The 17,928-nt window shown below is 46.2% G+C and overlaps 1 protein-coding gene across 2 annotated transcripts in view; it reads right to left on the bottom strand.

Moving 5' to 3' along the window:
* Positions 1-17,928, bottom strand: part of TBXAS1 (thromboxane A synthase 1) — a 150,454-nt gene that overhangs the window by 68,187 nt on the left and 64,339 nt on the right. The window contains exons 1-3 of one of the 2 annotated variants that reach the window (XM_060020024.1): positions 16,876-17,121; positions 15,071-15,167; positions 7,109-7,225 (exon numbers count right to left, since the gene is read on the bottom strand). In XM_060020024.1, coding sequence (XP_059876007.1) covers positions 7,109-7,225; positions 15,071-15,148 — 195 coding nt within the window. In that variant the 5' untranslated portion in view covers positions 15,149-15,167; positions 16,876-17,121. Of the gene's footprint in view, positions 1-7,108; positions 7,226-15,070; positions 15,168-16,875; positions 17,122-17,928 lie in introns of those variants that run through there. The other variant, XM_060020023.1, reaches the window with a different exon arrangement.

Here is a 17,928-nt window from a genome sequence, read left to right as displayed (position 1 = left end):
GCGTGGGCTCAGTAGTTGTGGCTCGCGGGCTCTAGAGTGCAGGCTCAGTAGTTGTGGTGCATGGGCTTAGCTGCTCCACAGCATGTGGGATCTTCCCAGACCAGGGCTTGAACCCATGTCTCCTGCATTGGCAGATGGGTTCTTAACCACTGCGCCACCAGGGAAGTCTAGTCTGACTTTTCTTTAGCTGAGTCCCCATGTGCAGAGATATGATTTGCTCTTACTCTTGGGTGACACACACAGCCAGCTTCAGGCTCTCCTGTTTGGAGCTGCCAGTTCTCTTCTATCCACTCAGTGGGTCACCATCAGCTTAGTTCTCTGGACAAATGAGCAAATGTCCACCACTTTTATGGGGCTTTGAGGACTGAGAAGATTTGAGCTGCCGTATTGGGTTGGATCTGTGGTCCATCCAATGTGGAGCTTGGTCTCTGCTAGAAGTACTTGGTAATGGAGTTCCCCATGCATCTGCCTCCAAAGGCGTGGTGCTCAAAAGCCTCACTTCTCTCAGTAGCCGACTATGATATTAATGCCCCGTGTTTTCACTTATTGAAAACTTATTTGAACCCAGAATAAACAAAATTAAACAGACTTATTTACTGCAGTTTCCCCCCCAAGCTTTTAGTATGCACAGTGAATCCCTATGTGTAGAGGAAGCCCGTTTGCAATATTTTACTGAATTAGATGACCATGGGGCCTTTCCAATCCTCAATTTCAAATCCTTTTCCCTGGTAGTTATTCATAGCTTGAAGTTCGTCATCATATAAGTACGGTTTACATGCTTTTCTCCTAAATGTATTATTTTAGTCTTGCTTACACTGAAGGTTATCTGACACTTTTGTGCTGACTTACACAATCTTAGAAACTTACTCCAACTGATTTAATATTTTTCAAACCAGAAGAACTTAGAGAAATATACAAATGCATAAATTTCATGGTCGTCTCCCTCTCTCAGATGAATTATAAAATTTAAAAATAAAATTAGTGCTAACCCGGGTCCCCAGGGAATCCCCTTACTTATGTATTTCCTCAGAGAAGGATTAATTCAGCCCCAGTTTTGTTTCTTGAAACTAAATCTATTTACTTCCTGACCCATAATAAATTTTTACACAATCCCAGCGTTACTTATTAATAGTCTTTGGTAAAGAATCTAGCAAAAGAGTCTGTAAAAATCCAAGTCCACTGGTTGCCCCTTTAAAAACAATTAACCTCTTAGGAGATGGGGTGAAAATTCCGATAGGCTAATCAGACAGAATTTTCCCTAATAAAAAAATCAGTTGTTTTCCCAGCAATGCTCAGCCATCCTTTCCTATAAATCCCAATAACTTGTCTGTCACTGGACTCTGATTTTGATGGTCTCTTCCGGGATCAGGAATGCACCAGTCAAATTCTCACTGGTTCTCTATCTCTCTATATTATCCCTGGTAAGACATAAACCCAAAACCAATTTTATTTTAAGTAAAACCATGGATTCATGATAGAATGCTAATTTTAAAGTAACTTTCAGGCATTGTTGGCCAAGACAGCCTAAAATCCACACAAATAAAGACAGTGCCATCCAGAACTTTATGAATATTAATGACACCTACAGTCACAGGGAGTAAAGTACTTAACTTAGGCTGCCAGGGGCTGAAGGAAAAAGCCTCAGAATTCCAAGGGAAAACACATCTTTATTTCAAGAATAAACTCTCAAGTTTGATAATAAAAGTCCCAAAGCAACTTACTAATTCAGAAAGGACTGGAGATTATTGACATTCCATAGCTATTTGTGGGAAAACTGAGCCAGGTTCCCATGTCCCGGGGGAGTGCGGGCTCCCATGGGTTCCCCGAGCTTCTCTCTTCTGTCTCCTCTGCCCCAGGCCCTCGGGGAGCCTTCTTCTCCTCTTTGCGTCTCTGTGACCTGCTTTCTCTGTTTCTACATATGCCTAGACTTGAGACCCTCTAAAGAGAAAGCCAACAAACGGCCACATCCTCTTACATAATTTTTCTTTGATGAAATTATTTCCTTCTTGTTTCCCTTTTATCTCAGTTGTAACATATATCCTTAGGTAGAAAGCTTCTTGGTTCTGTGATTCCCTATCCATCCATCCATCCATCCATCCTCCAATCCAGCAAATCACTGTTGAGTGTCCGTTATGTGTGTCATGCTATACAGTTAACAATAAAGAAAAAATAAGTAAAATAAATGGAATGTTAGCTGGTGATAGCACCACAGAGAAAAATAAAGCAGGGGAGGAGGATGGGGTTCTGGGGCCCAGCTCTTACAAGCCTGGGGAGTCTGTGGGTCTGAGAAGGTCAGACGAGGGACCAAGAGGAGGACTCACACCGCCAGTGCTTTCCAACAGGGCTCTAACCAGGATCGTGCCAGGGCACTTGTAAAGCATACAGATTCTCAGTCGCCCTAGAAATTGTCATTCTGTAGGTCCTGGGGTGGCTGGAATTATGTGTTTTAAACAAGGGTACTAGGTGATTTGGGCGCAGCCCTTGGTCACACAGGGTTTGAGAACAAGTGACTAGAAAGGGAAAGCCCATGTGAGGTTAAAGTCCAGGGAAGCATCCAGAAACTTGGAGGGTCCCGGGCGCTGGAGGAGGAGGCAGTCAGGACACTGACGTCTGGCAACCAGCCCTCCCATCTTTCTCCCCTCCACCCATCTTCCGTAGGATAGGAAGATCCTCCATCCGGTCTACACTTTGGTGTAGAGTGACACTCCTTGCTCAGAGCCTCAAACCCTGCTCTTCATATACAAAGAGCTGCTTTAGGAATTAGGAAAACTTTTCACTCCCAACAAAGCTCGCAACTCCAAGACCATTGTCTCAGTAGGGCTCAGGAAAGCCTCATGTGCAAAACTGAGCAAAGACCTCCTCGTTCTGGAAGTTGCCCACTGCCGCCTCCTTCTGAAGCAATGATTCCGTGGGGGAGAGAAAATCCAGGACGTGATTTATGGAGCATGAAACACACAGATATTGGCTTAACCCTTGAAAACTATTATCTTTGTCATGTACTTTTTAGTCCTCATGTTCCTTTCTTTTTAACCAGCATTTAACACCTTTGTCTGCTCCTTCCTCCTTGAAAAGCGTTTCCCTTCCACATTCTCCTGGACTTCAGTTTCAAGCTGTTCTTCCCAAGTCATCTCTGTAGGTATCTCCTCTGCCCCTCACTTATATATGGTTCTCCCCAGCCCTCTTCTCATGCTATATACACTCCTGGGGTGACCTCACCCATGTCTGTGTTTTCTCTCTCTTTTTTTTTTTTGCGGTACGCGGGCCTCTCACTGTTGTGGCCTCTCCGGTTGCGGAGCACAGGCTCCGGACGCGCAGGCTCAGCGGCCATGGCTCACGGGCCCAGCCGCTCCGTGGCACGCGGGACCCTCCCGGATCGGGGCACGAGCCCGCATCTCCCGCATCGGCAGGCGGACCCCCAACCACCGCGCCACCAGGGAAGCCCTGTGTTTTCTCTCTTGTAAAAATTTTCTTTTTTTTTAAATTGAAATATAGTTGATGTACACTATTAGCTTCAGGTGTACTACATACTGGTGTGACATTTGCATTCATGATGAAACAATCACCACAGTAAATCTAGTAACCATCTGTCCCCAAAGTTATTACAGTATTATTGATCATATTCCTTATGCTGTATATTATATCCCCGTGGCCACTGTCTGTGTTTTTATTTTTTCATTTTTTTATTTTTGGCTGTGTTGGGTCTTCATTTCTGTGTGAGGGCTTTCTCTAGTTGTGGCAAGCGGGGGCCACGCACTGTCACGGCCTCTCTTGTTGCGGAGCACAGGCTCCAGACGCGCAGGCTCAGTAGTTGTGGCTCACGGGCGTAGTTGCTCCGCGCCATGTGGGATCTTCCCAGACCAGGGATCGAACCCATGTCCCCTGCATTAGTAGGCAGATTCTCAACCGCTGCGCCACCACGGAAGCCCCCTGTCTGTTTTTGATGACCATCTTTCCTACCCTTCTCTCCTGAGCTCTATATCTGCAGCCAACTTCTGCCTGATGCATCTACTTAGATGCCTCCCAGACACCTTAAATTCACCAGGTCTAAATTCTCCATAGGTGGGGACGAGGGTGACTAACTCTGCTCCGGAATGGCATCCTTTCAACAGAAACCCAAGAACCTAAATTGAACTATATTGAGTAGAAAGATGATTTCCAATGGAGCTTTAAGTTCACTTGTAGAATATGTTAAACAGTGAGCTAGATCTGAAGCAAAACCCGGGTAATCTGTCTATGAAAATTTCTCTCCCCCTCCCTTCCCCCTCCCTTCCCCCTCCCTTCCCCCTCCCTTCCCCCTCCCTTCCCCTCCCTCCCCCTTCCCCTCCCTCCCCCCTTCCCCCTCCCTTCCCCCTCCCTTCCCCCTCCCTCCCCCCTCCCTTCCCCCTCCCTTCCCCCTCCCTTCCCCCTTCCTCTTATTTACGGCTACTAGGCATCTCAGTGCTATGAACCACTTGGAGGAACTCTATTTTCTGCAGCTAATTCAGGCGCTAAGAATTTGATTTCTGAACCAAAAGGAGAAAATGCTTGGGACTTCAGGAGCCCTGAATTTGTTTGGGCAATGATGCTGTATCAGTTTCTGGAGTGTGTCCTGTAGGGTGTTAAAGAAATCTAGACCCTGATAAGATTCTTTTTTTTTTTTTTTCCTCTTCAGTGTCAAAAAAACTTCCTTTTTTACTTAAAAAAAAAAAAAAAATCAGATACCCTTCATCAATTTATTTTTTAACAAATGATAAGATTCTTTCTGTATCTATAGCATTGTCAAGTCATTGTTTACTCACAAATGAGGAAGTGGGATGCAACGTGTTGGAGCTCCTAATGTCAAGCCACAGTTTACCTACCTCTCCACCCCAGCCTTCCCCTTTTGGTTAACTCAGCATTTTAGTGACTAGGTGTAATAAAGGTGACCCAAATAATGCTTTACAACTTTTTAAAGAAGCAGGCCCTTCCTTCAAACAAATTCTCGCATGAAACCTCAGTATATAACAGGGCTGACTGTGGCGCAGGGCTCCTGGTTCCAGCTGTAGCAGGATACCCCCCTCCTCATGTTTCCTTGTGGGTAATTTCTACCAGTGGTGGTTCCCAACTCTGGCTTTACATCAGAATCGCCTGGGGAGCTGTAAGATCCCCTCAGACCCAGGCTGCCTTCCAAACCAAACCAACTTAATCTAGACGTGAGACCCAGACAGCAATGGTTTGCAAAGCTCCCCAGATGACTCCAGTGTGTACCTGAGGCTGAGAAAGGCTGGGTCCTGCCCTCCCTTATCAGGCCGAGGCGTTTAAAGAAGGAACTGAGCCTGCGTGGGCCAGCCCTGGGGGGACGGGGTGGGGGGGCATGTTAGTGTGCGCTCTCGGCTGCCCTCCTGCTGGGGGGGAGGCCGCAGCTGCCCACTCCGGGTGAAGCATTAGCAAGCCCACACCACCAGAAGGCAGGCTGTATTTCTCAAACAGCTTTACCAGTGAGAAAGGAGGTTTCTGTCTGAAACCTGTTTCCGTACCTCAGCTGGTTCCAAACTTAGGCAGCAAACGGAGGAGTGTTGCTTCTGATACCCCTAGGTTTCCAAAGAGGTCCCATTTGCTTCATCTCCCTTCCACCACCCTCCAGACAGTCCCTAGGACAGTCCTAGGGAGCTTCAGAACAAGATAGGAGAAGCAGTCAAGCAGAGAGCTTAAGAGCATTCTGGAACTGGGTTCTAACCTTGGCTTTGCCACACTTACTAGCTATGTGATGTGAAGTGCATAATCTCTATGGGCCTCAGTTTCCTCACCTGTAAAATGGGATTGATAATAGTATTTACCTCACAGAGATGTGGTGAAGATTAAGTATGCTAATACGAACAGGAAGCCTTACAGTGGTGTCTGGCACATGGTAAGAGCTGTGTGAGTGTTAGCTGGCTATGTAAAGGCTACGTATGGAAACACAAATCAAAACCGCCTTGAGGAAAGAAAACAACAGAAAAACCTCACTGAGGATGGGCAGGATCTCTCGTTTCTGAGTTTATTTGGATGGGATTAATTATGAAGTCTGGAACCCTCTCCTCTTCTGGGGGACTTCAGAAAACTTAGAGGAATTCAGCAGGACCATATGGGTGAACATCTTGAGTTGAAGCTCAGAGTAGCTCTCATGTATTGAACTGAAGACAGGCCACTCCAAGGCCAGGCGTTCTGCAACAGCTAGATGTGGTGGCTGACTCTGGAAGGGCACTTGCTCTGGAGTTTCCCATGTACCTGGGACTCACACCGAGGCAACCCTTCAGCCACGTCACATCAGAAGGGCTCAAGGGCTCAGTCATGAGCTGTTGCTGTTGCAGAATTCAGAACAGGCATCAAAGCCAGATGAGCAATTGAGGGGCCATCAGTGAGGATCAGGTGTGAGAGCACTTGGTCAGGAAGCAGGACAAACAGTAAGTTTTATTTATACAGCTGGTAGGGAAGGGTGGGTCCCTGGGTGGGGGAAGGCGGCAGCCCCGGGTTTAAGAGCATCTTGTAAATGAGAATTTGCCCTTTGACCTGGCCACAAAGATTAACTTGGGCATGCCCACCCCCCTCCCAAGAGTTCTGCCCAAGGACATCCTCGTATCCATGGCCATCTCTTCCCTATTTCAGACTTGATTCAAAGCTCACCTTCATTTCAAGATGTTCTCTAGTTCCTTGCTATGTAAAGTGTGGTTCATTGTTCAGAAGCATCCACGTCACCTGGGAGCTTGTTAGAGATGCAGAGTCTCAGGTCCCACCCCAGACCTACTGCATCAGAATCTGCATTTTAACAGGATTCTCAGGTGATCCGTTACACATGAAAGTCTGAGGAGAGCCCCTCCAGTTTTCTCCTGGGTGCCCCCAAATTGCCCGGGACAGAGCCTTGGGATTTAGCAGAAGTGCCCTGAGTGCTTGCTGACTCACTACAGATTCATGGCAACTGGGGCTGCGGAAGGCTGGAGAAAGGGCAGACACTCCAGTACAGTTTCCTGTGCTTTGGGGATAATAGGGAGGTTTGACGGGCATAGCGGGCGGGGCAACGGACAAGTGACGCAAAGTGAACCGGCTCCCATCATAATCTGGAGAGAGGAAACCTGCTCTTCATGGAAGAGAGTCTGCGTTTCCCAGGTCTTACCTCATTCAGCTTTTCAGGACTGAAAGCAGACGTCAGGACACTTCTGACCTCTTCCCATCTTTTGTCACGTAAAAACAGGACACTGTTGGCTACCGGTTTGGGCTCCAAACCTGATGCCTGGTGGAAAGCGATTAGCAGAGAGTTAGGACACAAGGGAGCCCAAGACGCCTGGGTAGCAATACAGTCCACGATAAACACTCTGGTTCCAGTCACCCGTGACCAATAATTAGGAGACTTGTCTTGCAAGGATGTAAAGAATATAAAAGCTCATGGACAATGGTCCCTAGATCCATGGCCGAGGACCCACCGGGAGCAGATGGGGAAGCGCCGCTGGCCCAGTTCTATCTTGTGACTCTGTGGTTATCACCGTAAATAACTCAGCGGCGTCTGTGTGTTCTGCAGCCCCCCTGCAGAGTGGGGGTTCCCGGAGGACCCAACAGCTGGCTTCTTGGAGGTGGGCTCGTCTTTCCTGGGATTGAGTTTCATGTCTGATCTATTTGGCGAGGGGTTTTGTGTGGCTGGATTGGTTACGTTGGGCCAGGAGTTGACAGACTCGTGTCTGGGTCTTGGGAATATGCCTGGGGGTGGGGGGAGGAGAGGGAAAGGGGAAAAAGAGGGTCCTTCAGAAGCATATGCCCCAACAGAGCTGTTGCAAGAGAACTCCTTCCTGTCATGATGTTTCTGTGTTCTTTCTCTCATTCATTCACTCGTTCTTCTCGTTCAGCGAATGTTTGTTCAATGTCTAATATACACGAGAAGTTGTCTATACGGTGCTGAATAGAGAAGACATTGCATTGGCCCTCAATGAGTTGATAGTCTAGTGGGGAAGCAGACAGTTACCTCCTAAACTAACAAATAGCTGTCATTACATTTCATGGGAAAGTGGGTGTTATGAAGGGGGAGAGAGGGCAGCGAGGTGAGAAAATGATAGGGGATTAAATGGCCAGGAAGCCTTCTCTGAGGAGGAGACAGTCCAGCTGAGTCTGGAAGCACACAGAAAATGAGGTCTCCTTATCCCTTCTTCCCAGGCCAGTCTCTTCTTTCCTAAGACCACCTACTCCCACCAAACGGTCAAAACTGGGGGCCCTCACAGCTGTTCAGAGCCCTGAGCCCCAGGGCTGCAGGGTGAGGGGAAGTAGGGGGACTGGAGGACAAAGCATTCTTCAGAACTGCATGTGATATACGGTTTTGCTATTCCTTTTCACTGTTTTAATTATAGTTGAAACATGAAGCCAGCCACCGTTAACTCAAAAGCCTTGTAAAAACTCCTGTTCAGAGGAAAATGATAATTTTCTGATAAAATATGAACACTCAAAATAACCTATAATATGTAACTGCAAAGTATCTGGGGGGATTTAATTATATATTAGAACCAAGTTGCTGGGATATTTTTTCTGCAGAGAAATACCTCTCTATATTTAGAATAAAATTCTTTAGGAGTGCTGTGGTCACTATACAGAATTGTGGTTTTATGGAATTTTTAGAACATAACCCATTTGTTTGGGTTCCAGGATCAAAGGAGGAAATGGTACATTTTGTATACTGGCAAACGCCGGTCCTCTGTCACACTACCTGTCCTAAAGCATTTCGCTCCAAGGAAAGCTAGGTGGTGGTTTATGGGCTTCTGATGAAACAGAGGAAATTGGAGATAAGAGTCGAGGTTGACTGGATTTTGTCTCTGTCCTTTAGACCTAAGGATTGGCTCCGTGATAGTTTTTATCTTGCCCTTGGAGGACAAATCCAGCCCTTGTGCAATATGTCAGCATTGTCTCCCTCACCAGCTTGCAATACTCTCCCTTCAGCCTACAACTCCCATTAGAATTCTTCATTCTCTGATGGAAGATTTCAGAAGCGTTGGTTAGAGTAACCAACCTATTTTCATTTCTAGATACGATACTGGAAGAGGGAAAGTGGCAAGTTGGTCATTTCAGAAGAGCAGTCGGTTGGTGAGGGGACGGTCTGACAGATTTTAGAATGCGTAGCTGGAAAGAGAAGGCTTGCAAGATCAGATCGTGGTCCTTAGTCTGTACTTTAAAAATATCTATTGAATGCGTATTACATGGAAGAGATTTGGCTCTTTTTTTTGACCCTGGGTGGTAGAATTAGGTTCAATGGTGGGAGCTATGGAGAAAATTCCAGCTCCTCTAAAGGAGAACTTCCCAGTAGTCTAAATAACTACTAAAAATAACCTGCCTTGAGTGATGAGCCCCTATCCCTAGAGCCTGTACCCCACTTCTCGGAAATTCTGAACAGGAGGTTTGAGCGATCTGTGGGCAGCCCATCCCGGGATGAGAAGCTCCCAGCTCAGGCTGCAGGGTTTCCAGTGCACAGCACAATGTTTCATATAAAACAATGAGACCTGCCTCAAAACAGGGGTCAGGCAAATGAGGTTGCACACCTGGGTTTCTGATTCTCTGCAGTCTGTTCGGTCTTTTAAGTAAGAACGTCTACCTCTTGGAGCTGTGGACCCATCATGTGAGTTGACCCTTCTCCAATAAAGATGTTAAAAAAAAAAAAAGGAGGGGCTTCCCTGGTGGCGCAGTGGTTAAGAATCCGCCTGCCAATGCAGGGGACACGGGTTCAAGCCCTGGGCTGGGAAGATCCCACATGCCGCGGAGCAACTAAGCCCGTGCGCCACAACTACTGAGCCTGCGCTCTAGAGCCTGCGAGCCACAACTACTGAGCCCGTGTGCCACAACTACTGAAGCCCACGTGCCTGGAGCCCGTGCTCTGCAACAAGAGAAGCCACTGCAATGAGAAGCTCACGCACCGCAACGAAGAGCAGCCCCTGCTCGCCACAACTAGAGAAAGTCCGCGTGTAGCAACGAAGACCCAACGCAGCCAAAAATAAATAAATAAGTAAATTTATTTTAAAAAAAAGAAATACAAAGTTGAAAAAAGTAGTCAGGTTTTGAATGCAGTGACGAGAGCTTCCCTAAGTCATGGGCCAAACCATTCTCATTTAAACTTAAATCTCCCTGCACCCATTTGAAAACCAGAATGCTTTCTTTTACTCGATGTTTTATTTAAGAGAAAGGGGACCAGAAACTCTAGATGAGTTAGTTTTCAAAAACTGTTGGTGGAGAGGGACTTGTTGCAGGTGTGGGCGAGGCATATTTGTGGCTAACTTCCTGAGGCCCCTCTGTCCCTTCTGGGTAGCAGCGAGCAGGTCCCTGGGGGTCCAGCACGGGTGGCCCGATCCATCTGGAGCCCCGGGTGGAGTCTGCCTGGCTCCCGAGCTCTGTGACCAGCTGCGCTTCTGCCCCCGGGATGGGGCACTGCTGCAGGCACAGGGGCTAATAAGGTTTCCAGGGCCATATTTGCCTCAGAACTTTAGCAGTCTCTGCCAGTGCCAAATGTCACGTGGTTTCACAGGAACTCGTCCTATGATTCCGACATCCGTGTGCTGAGAGGGTGAAATTAGCCTTGGAGAGGTTGTACCTGGGGAGCCAGGCCCTGGGGGTCCTGAATAAAACCACTCCCCAAATCTATCACGTGGCTTTAGATGTGAGTCGATGGTGTGAACCAGTGCCTGGAGAGCTGACCCCCATGTTGCCTGTGAGGCCCTGAGGGCTGGCATCTCACCCCACACATGGGTGACCACCACCACCTTCCACTCCACTCCACAAACATGTGATGGAACCTGGCAGTGGGCATGCCTGACCTGCTTGCCATGCTCATCTCAGACCAGGGCTCAGAGCTCCTGGCAGCAGGTTTAGTGATCAAACACACCCCTCTCCCTTCCCGTATCCAACTAGACCAACCCAACACGGGCCAAAGGCCTCCCTACCTCTCAGCACCCTTCCCACGGCTTTCCCAACTTGGGCCTTAATGACAGGCCAGGAGTACAGCGTTCTACTGCTGGTTAGGACCATTTCTGCTGAATCAAGTGGACCCAGCTCCAGTTTCCGCAGATAATAAAAAAAGAGCTGCCCGCGTGGCCTCATTGAGTACCCGATAGCAAGAGGAGCTCATTAAAAATACCTGCATAAAAATAGCCAAGTCCAGACGTGCTGGGGCAACTGAGGTTCTATCATGCTAAGGAGACTGATTGGGGTTTACAGATAAACTGTGGTTGCACCACTGGAAGCAACTTGAGGAAGTGTTGAGGGCAGTGATAGAGGCCCAAGGGGTCCATTCGGAAAACGGGCAAGAGAAAGCAGTCACGTTCCATGGAACTGAGCGCCTTGAAAATGTGAATGGGGAAGCGTGATATAGGAACGGCCACCCTGGGTCCAAGCCGTAGAGTCTGTTCAGCCCGGTGTTCTTGAATTGGAAAAAATATATATCATTCAACAATTTTTGAATTCAAGTATTTGCTCAATACTGACTTATGTCAGCGAGTTCCCTGTGGTGTCGTCCCAACTCCAGCCAGTGTGCTCTGTCAGTCCCTCATGGGATGCCTACAGGTCACACCAAATTTCAGAGCTAAGCCCAGCTTCCCCATCCCGGCCGCTCTCCATAGGTTGTCAGGGGCACACAGACGTCAAACCTGGCTTTGTGAGCAGAGATGGGTTCTTACAGCTGGAAAATGAAATCATGCGTTATTTAAGTTCCTTTTCACTTCATGTATCAAACTAATATGCTGAGGTATTTTCTGTCTCACAAGGGACCATTTGGTAGAAGCTTGCATGGAGTAAGTGTTTAATGTTTACTGAATGAATGTATAATAAAGCTGAATTGCTGAACACTTAGGTAAACATGGCTTATCAGAGGGAAGGTGGCATGGTGTCAGGAAGAAAAAATCGTGCCACGCTAATCTCCTTGAGTTCTTTGAGCAGATAAATAAGCAGATGGATAAGGGGGAACCACAGAACCCAATGTAATTTGACTTTCAAAACCTGTGAGAAAATCCCACTCTGAAGTTGGTTTTTTGAAGATTGAGTCACTAAGCATTGTTTCCTCATGAATATGGGATTGGCTTAAAGACCATAAACAAAGCTTAGGATAAGTGGCTACATTCCCAGATGGAAAATTACCAACATTGGGGTTTCCTAGAGATCTTATCTTTGATGGACCTTTTTACATGTTTGTGAATGACCTACAAGAGGATGTACATATTGAATCTCCAGGTACCACCTAGTTCTTCTGGGGAGAATGTCAAGTTGATGGAGAGTCAATTCTGCTTGAACGAGAATATATCGGATACTGAGTAGTCGTTATGTGTTTGGGCCCTGGGGTATAAAAAGAGAAGAACAGGGCTTAAAGTTAATCAAGTTAGGGTGAAAGCCATGCACTCATTCATGGTAAATTATAGGAGGCACGACGCGAGCGATTGTGAAAATGAATGATGCAGGTGATCAATGCTGTGAGCGTTCAGAGAAGGGGAAAAGTAAATGAGGGTTGAGGTAGGGAAAGCTTCATGGGGGGAGCAGAATTTGAGGAGAATCTGGACGAATACCAAGGGTTCGGATGGGTGTAGGAAAAGTGGAGGATTTTCTTGTTAATAGCAGCTAATGCACGGTGAAAACTTGTCTTGCCTGCGTGTAAAGCAGGACTTACACACATCATCTCATTTAGCCTTACAACAGCCTAGTAAGGCAGAGCATATCCCTGTTTTCCAAAGGAAGAATGAGAGGCTTAAAGAAGTAATTTGCTCAAGTTCACATTGCTAGTAAATATAAGACCCACTGCTGTGCTGTCTCCAATTCTAGTGGAGGTGTCAGCATGAGCAAAGGCCCTGGGGCAGGGCTTTTGGAGAGGTTGCAGAGAGAATGGAGAGGCCGCTCCAGCTGGGGTGACTGCTTGTACTGGGGAGCAGTGAGAGCTGAGGTGGGCGCATATGTAATGGATCTAAATTATAGGGGCCCTTAAATCTCACCTGAGGAACTTGAACTCTGTCTTGAGGACGCTGTGTTGAGTGAAAGAAGGAAATTAGAACCACATTTTGGAGGTTGGGGCCTAGAGATCTTAGTCAGGGGGTGGGGAAAAATAGGGAGGGTAGACACATGGTTTGGAGGAGAAATGGACTGAAACTGGGCAGCTTGACTTGGTCCCCTCTGCTTGAACGTGTATTTTGAGTGTGTGTCTGCCCCTAGGACATCAATCCGAGAGCAGCTCTATTCCAGGTCAGCTCGAGGGGTCTTATACCTTGGTTACATCTTGGATGTCATGTGAACATGACGGTACGGAGGCACGTGGCTGCCGTGTCCCATCTCACTGCTCAGAGGCTCAGCCGTGGCCAAGAGCCGTGGCAGCCCTTGGAGTGCTTTCCATGCCTGCCAGCACGCGGCTTGGCGGTCAGGGCCCTTGACTCACTGGCTTCCTCTGTTTCTCTAATCAACCTTCCTTGCTGAGTCTGGGGGAGCAGCAATGTATGACTGCCTTTAACCATCAGACTCAGTCTCTAAAATCCCGAGGCCACAAAAACCTTCAGGGGACTTTGAACAGGGGAGTAACAACAGAGTATCTGGGGGGAGAATCAAACGGAGGCAGAGACGTGGCTAAGCTTCTGTATTTCCTTCAGCCATTCTGAGGTGATGGAGGAGTTAGCAGACCAGGCGATCACCCCCTCCCAGATCACCTCCTTCTAGTGGCCACGTGGTGCCTGGAAGTGTGCATGGTGCTCTGGGGCCGGAAGATGAGTGTGCTTTGGGCGAGTAACAATTACTCAATGAAACCTTGATAGTCCAGAGATGTCACCTAGGCAGCTATTACAATAGTGACAGTAGAAAGAGCCCTGGACTTGAGTTGGGAGATGGCACCTAAACCCTATTAATCTTCCTCCTGTGAGTCATGTGACCAGGGTTGTCACTTAACCTGAGTCTTAGTATCTTTGTCAGTAAGATAGAGATGATAATTGTACCAGTCTCATAAGTTCCTGTGAAATTTAATGAGGGAAAAAAAAAAAAACCCACTCTGGACAGCTCAACCAGTACAGAAAGCTAGGGGGCTACTGCTAATTTCTTTAGGACTCAGTCCCAGTCACCTTACGTCTAATAAGCCTTTCCTGGTTCCCATCCTGGAGGGTGCAGTGTTTTCCATGTTCACCGTACCGTATTGTACTGGTCTCTTTCCTCTCTGCCTCTGTCATTAGACTATAAGCTCCTCAAGGACGAGACTGAGTTTTCTATCTCTTTCTAATCATTACCTAGACAGTGCCTGGTATATATGGCAAGTGTGCAGAAGTTTGTCAAATAACCAACAAAAGAGTGCCTACATTGCTTACTACTCCTATAAGAATGGAAGATGAGTTTAATTTGCCAAAAAAAAAAAAAAAAAGGTTGGCTCATAGTGATTCTCTGAATTCTCACAAGCAACTATTTATCAACTCCCTTTAGACTTTTTCCAAAAATCAACATGAACGTTATTGATCATCTCTCCTAGAATTCTCATCTCCTCATTTTTGGAAAATATGGACAGCACTGAGCTTTGCCATTTTCTGTCACCTCTTCAATTCTTTGGGATTTCTCATCAAAGATAAAAAGCAGGATATGTGCTTTCAAAAAAAGATGGAATATGTACATCCTTTAGTGGGTTAGAGACTTGTTACTTGGGGATGAATTTCCCTTGTAATGTTACTTGTCTTCTTTTTCCAGCCTTAAGATGTTTATACTCTCTGGGAAGGATGTACGCGCGGGAAGCTTGATATCTTGCATTCCCTCTGATGTTTATTAACCTTGCTCGGTCTTCCTCGGTCACTTGACTGAGGTCACTTGACCCTCTGGATTCCTCCAGCTTTGAACACAGCTTTCAAAACCCTCCCGGTTTTAGAATTTTATTCGCCTCAACTCCTCTTGAGGTTTAACTTTCTTGAAGCATCTCTTAAATGTAAATGCCATTCTTTTGTAGCGTCCCATACATCCCTTTTGAAAACTCAAATTCACTGGGGAGCACAGTTTTGAGTTGAACTGATCTAAACCCTACAAAAGGCCCAATCACATCCCTGTGAGATGTGATGTGCGGTCCTTGCATCTTAGAATGATTCCCCATCCATCCATACGAAGAAAGAAAATTCCATACCATTCTGTTGGTGAAGTTACTGAACTTCTCAACCAATATCTGCTTGATCATGTCCGGGTCAGAGATAACGATAAACATCTGACGACCAAGATAGTACCTGGGAGGAATAAGAAAATCACTTTAAAATGTGTTGTATTTATCTGCCCTCTTCTCCTTTCCAAAAAGAATTCACAGTGGCTTAGAATGAAGGATAAAAGATAAATAGGAGGTAAAGGTGTGGAGAAGATGAGGAAATGCATGGCTGAGCTTGAGGAAGAGCAGAGCTGTGATGATCTAACGCCAACTTTCATTCCACAAACATCTATGGAATCCTGCTACACCTACCTGTGAAGGAGCTCAAGAGATACTTATGACACTAATGACGAAATGGAGGAGAGGCTTCGCCAGTCAGTGGTGGTGGTGAATTCCCACAGGAAGCTGCGCTTAAGGACGTGTTATGTTTATTAAAGTGCTGGGGCTCAAAAGTGCTGGGGCACAAAAGCGTGCGGACCCGGTCACAGCCTCCAAGGGTCTCACAGTCTGGTGGCAGTGACAGGTAATCACCATATACTGTGACATCTGGCAAGCATGGGTGACATTGGAGACACACCCAACTCAACCCCTGGAGAAGAGAGAATGAAGTCTTCCTAGAGGTGGTGCTTCCTAAAGTGAGTTCTGAGAGATGAGCGAGAGTTACTGCAGGAAGGTGGGTGGCGAAGGTGAGCGAGGGTGTACTAGGCAGACGCATCCGTTGTGCAGTTTTCCAGGGACAAGACTGCTTGGAGGAACTACGTGTGCTTGGCTACCAACTGTATAAAGCAAACGAGAGTGATGACAAGTGGGCCCACTGCATAATGCCACGTTTTTAGTACTGTATATGGAATTATATTTTCAGGATGTAATGTGATCACTGGCACATCCAGCTCAGATCAGTAAGGAACAAAGTCACACGACATGAAAGGAGCAAAGTTTACTTTGATTTCTTAGTTACTTAAAACTTCTCATGAGCTAAAAGTGTCTTTAATGTTTCAACTCTTCCCCTTCTCACTAACCAGGGGAAAAAAAACATTTGTCTGGCACATGTCAGGCACCCAGAAATATTCATCTGAGGGATCGTATTTCCCAAAACGGTTAGAGAAACCTCTGGGACACAGGAATTCAACAGATGTGGTAGGAGGAAGAATACTAACTAGTTTTTAAAAATTGGTTTTAGCCAAGAAGACCAAAAATAACCCAATAAGGCCATAAACCAATGCTTTTGTAAACTTTATGGGGCGTGTCATGGAATTTTTTGAGAATCTAGTGAAAGCTGTGGACATTCTCCTAAGAAAAATGGACATTCACAGCATTTTCAGATAAAATTTGAGGGGTTCTTGGACCCTTGAAGCCCACTCTAGAGCAATGCTTCTCAAACTTAAAATGTCACCTGGGTTTGAAGAAAGAATGGCTGAAAATGTCTCCAATTTGGCAAAAGGCAAAAACTTACAGATTCAAGAAGCTGAGTGAACCCCAGTAGGAGGAACCCAGAGAAATTCATGCCAAGACACATCATAACTACACTTCTGAAAACTAAAAAATAGAAAAAATCTTGAAAGCAGCCAGAGAAAAAATAACATATTATTTACAGGGAACACCAATGAAAGGAGAGCAGGTTTCTCCTCAGAAACCATGGAGGCCAGAAGGAATTGACACATTTTTCAAATGCTGAAAGAAGAAAACCGTCCACCACAAGTTCTACATCTGGTGAAAATATCCTTCAGGAAAGGTGAGAAAATAATATTTTCAGATGAAGGAAAACTAAGATAATTTGTCACAAACAGACTTACCCTTCGAGAGTGGCTAAAGGGGACTTCTCTGATGGTGCAGTGGTTAAGAATCTGCCTGCCAATGCAGGGGACACAGGTTTGCTGCCCGGTCCGGGAAGATCTCACATGCTGCAGAGCAACTAAGCCTGCGCACCACAACTATTGAGCCCACGCGCCGCAACTACTGAAGCCTGCGCACTTAGAGCCCGTGCTCCGCAACGAGAGAAGCCACCGCCATGAGAAGCCCACACACCGCAACGAAGAGTAGCCCCCGCTCGCCGCCACTAGAGAAAGCCGCGCGCAGCAACGAAGACCCAATGCAGCCAAAAAGAAAACAACAAACCCCGCCCCCCCGCCAAAACCAAAAAGAATGGCTAAAGGAAGTTCTCCAAATAGAAGGAAAATGATAACAGAAGAAATCTTGGAACTTCAGAAAGGAAAGGAAAGAACAATGGAGTGGGTAAACAATTATGTTTCTTAAATTTGATGATTGAAGCAAAAATTATAACACCATCTGATATGGTGTTCAATATATTTAGAGAAAATACTTAAGATAATTATATTTTAAAACTAAGAGGATAAAGGGATCAAAATGAAAATAAGTTTTCCTCACGTTACTCAGAGTGGTAAAGCATTGATACCAGTAGATAGTGATAAATTAAGCATGTACATTTATGTAACCACTAAGAAAATTATGCTATAAAAAGTGATATACAAAAAGATGTTTTGGAATAAGTCATGATAGAATTTTTTAAAAATTTGGCCAATACATTGGCCAAAAATGAACCTCACACCTTATATAAAAAATCAACTCAAAATGGATCACGAGCTTAAATGTAAAACAAAACTTTTAGAAAAATTAGGAGAAAATCTTTGGGATCTAGGACTAGGCAAACAGTTTTTAGACTTGACACCAAAAGTGCAATCCATAAGAGACATAAATCAATAAATTGGATGTCATAAAAAAATGCTCTTTGGGGCTTCCCTGGTGGCGCAGTGGTTGAGAGTCCGCCTGCCGATGCAGGGGACGCGGGTTCGTGCCCCGGTCCGGGAAGATCCCACGTGCCGCGGAGC

Source organism: Delphinus delphis, chromosome 9, assembly GCF_949987515.2.
Source record: "Delphinus delphis chromosome 9, mDelDel1.2, whole genome shotgun sequence".
NCBI lineage: Eukaryota > Metazoa > Chordata > Mammalia > Artiodactyla > Delphinidae > Delphinus > Delphinus delphis.
The sequence above is the reverse complement of the archived record's forward strand: the minus strand, read 5'-3'. Positions and strand labels throughout refer to the sequence as shown.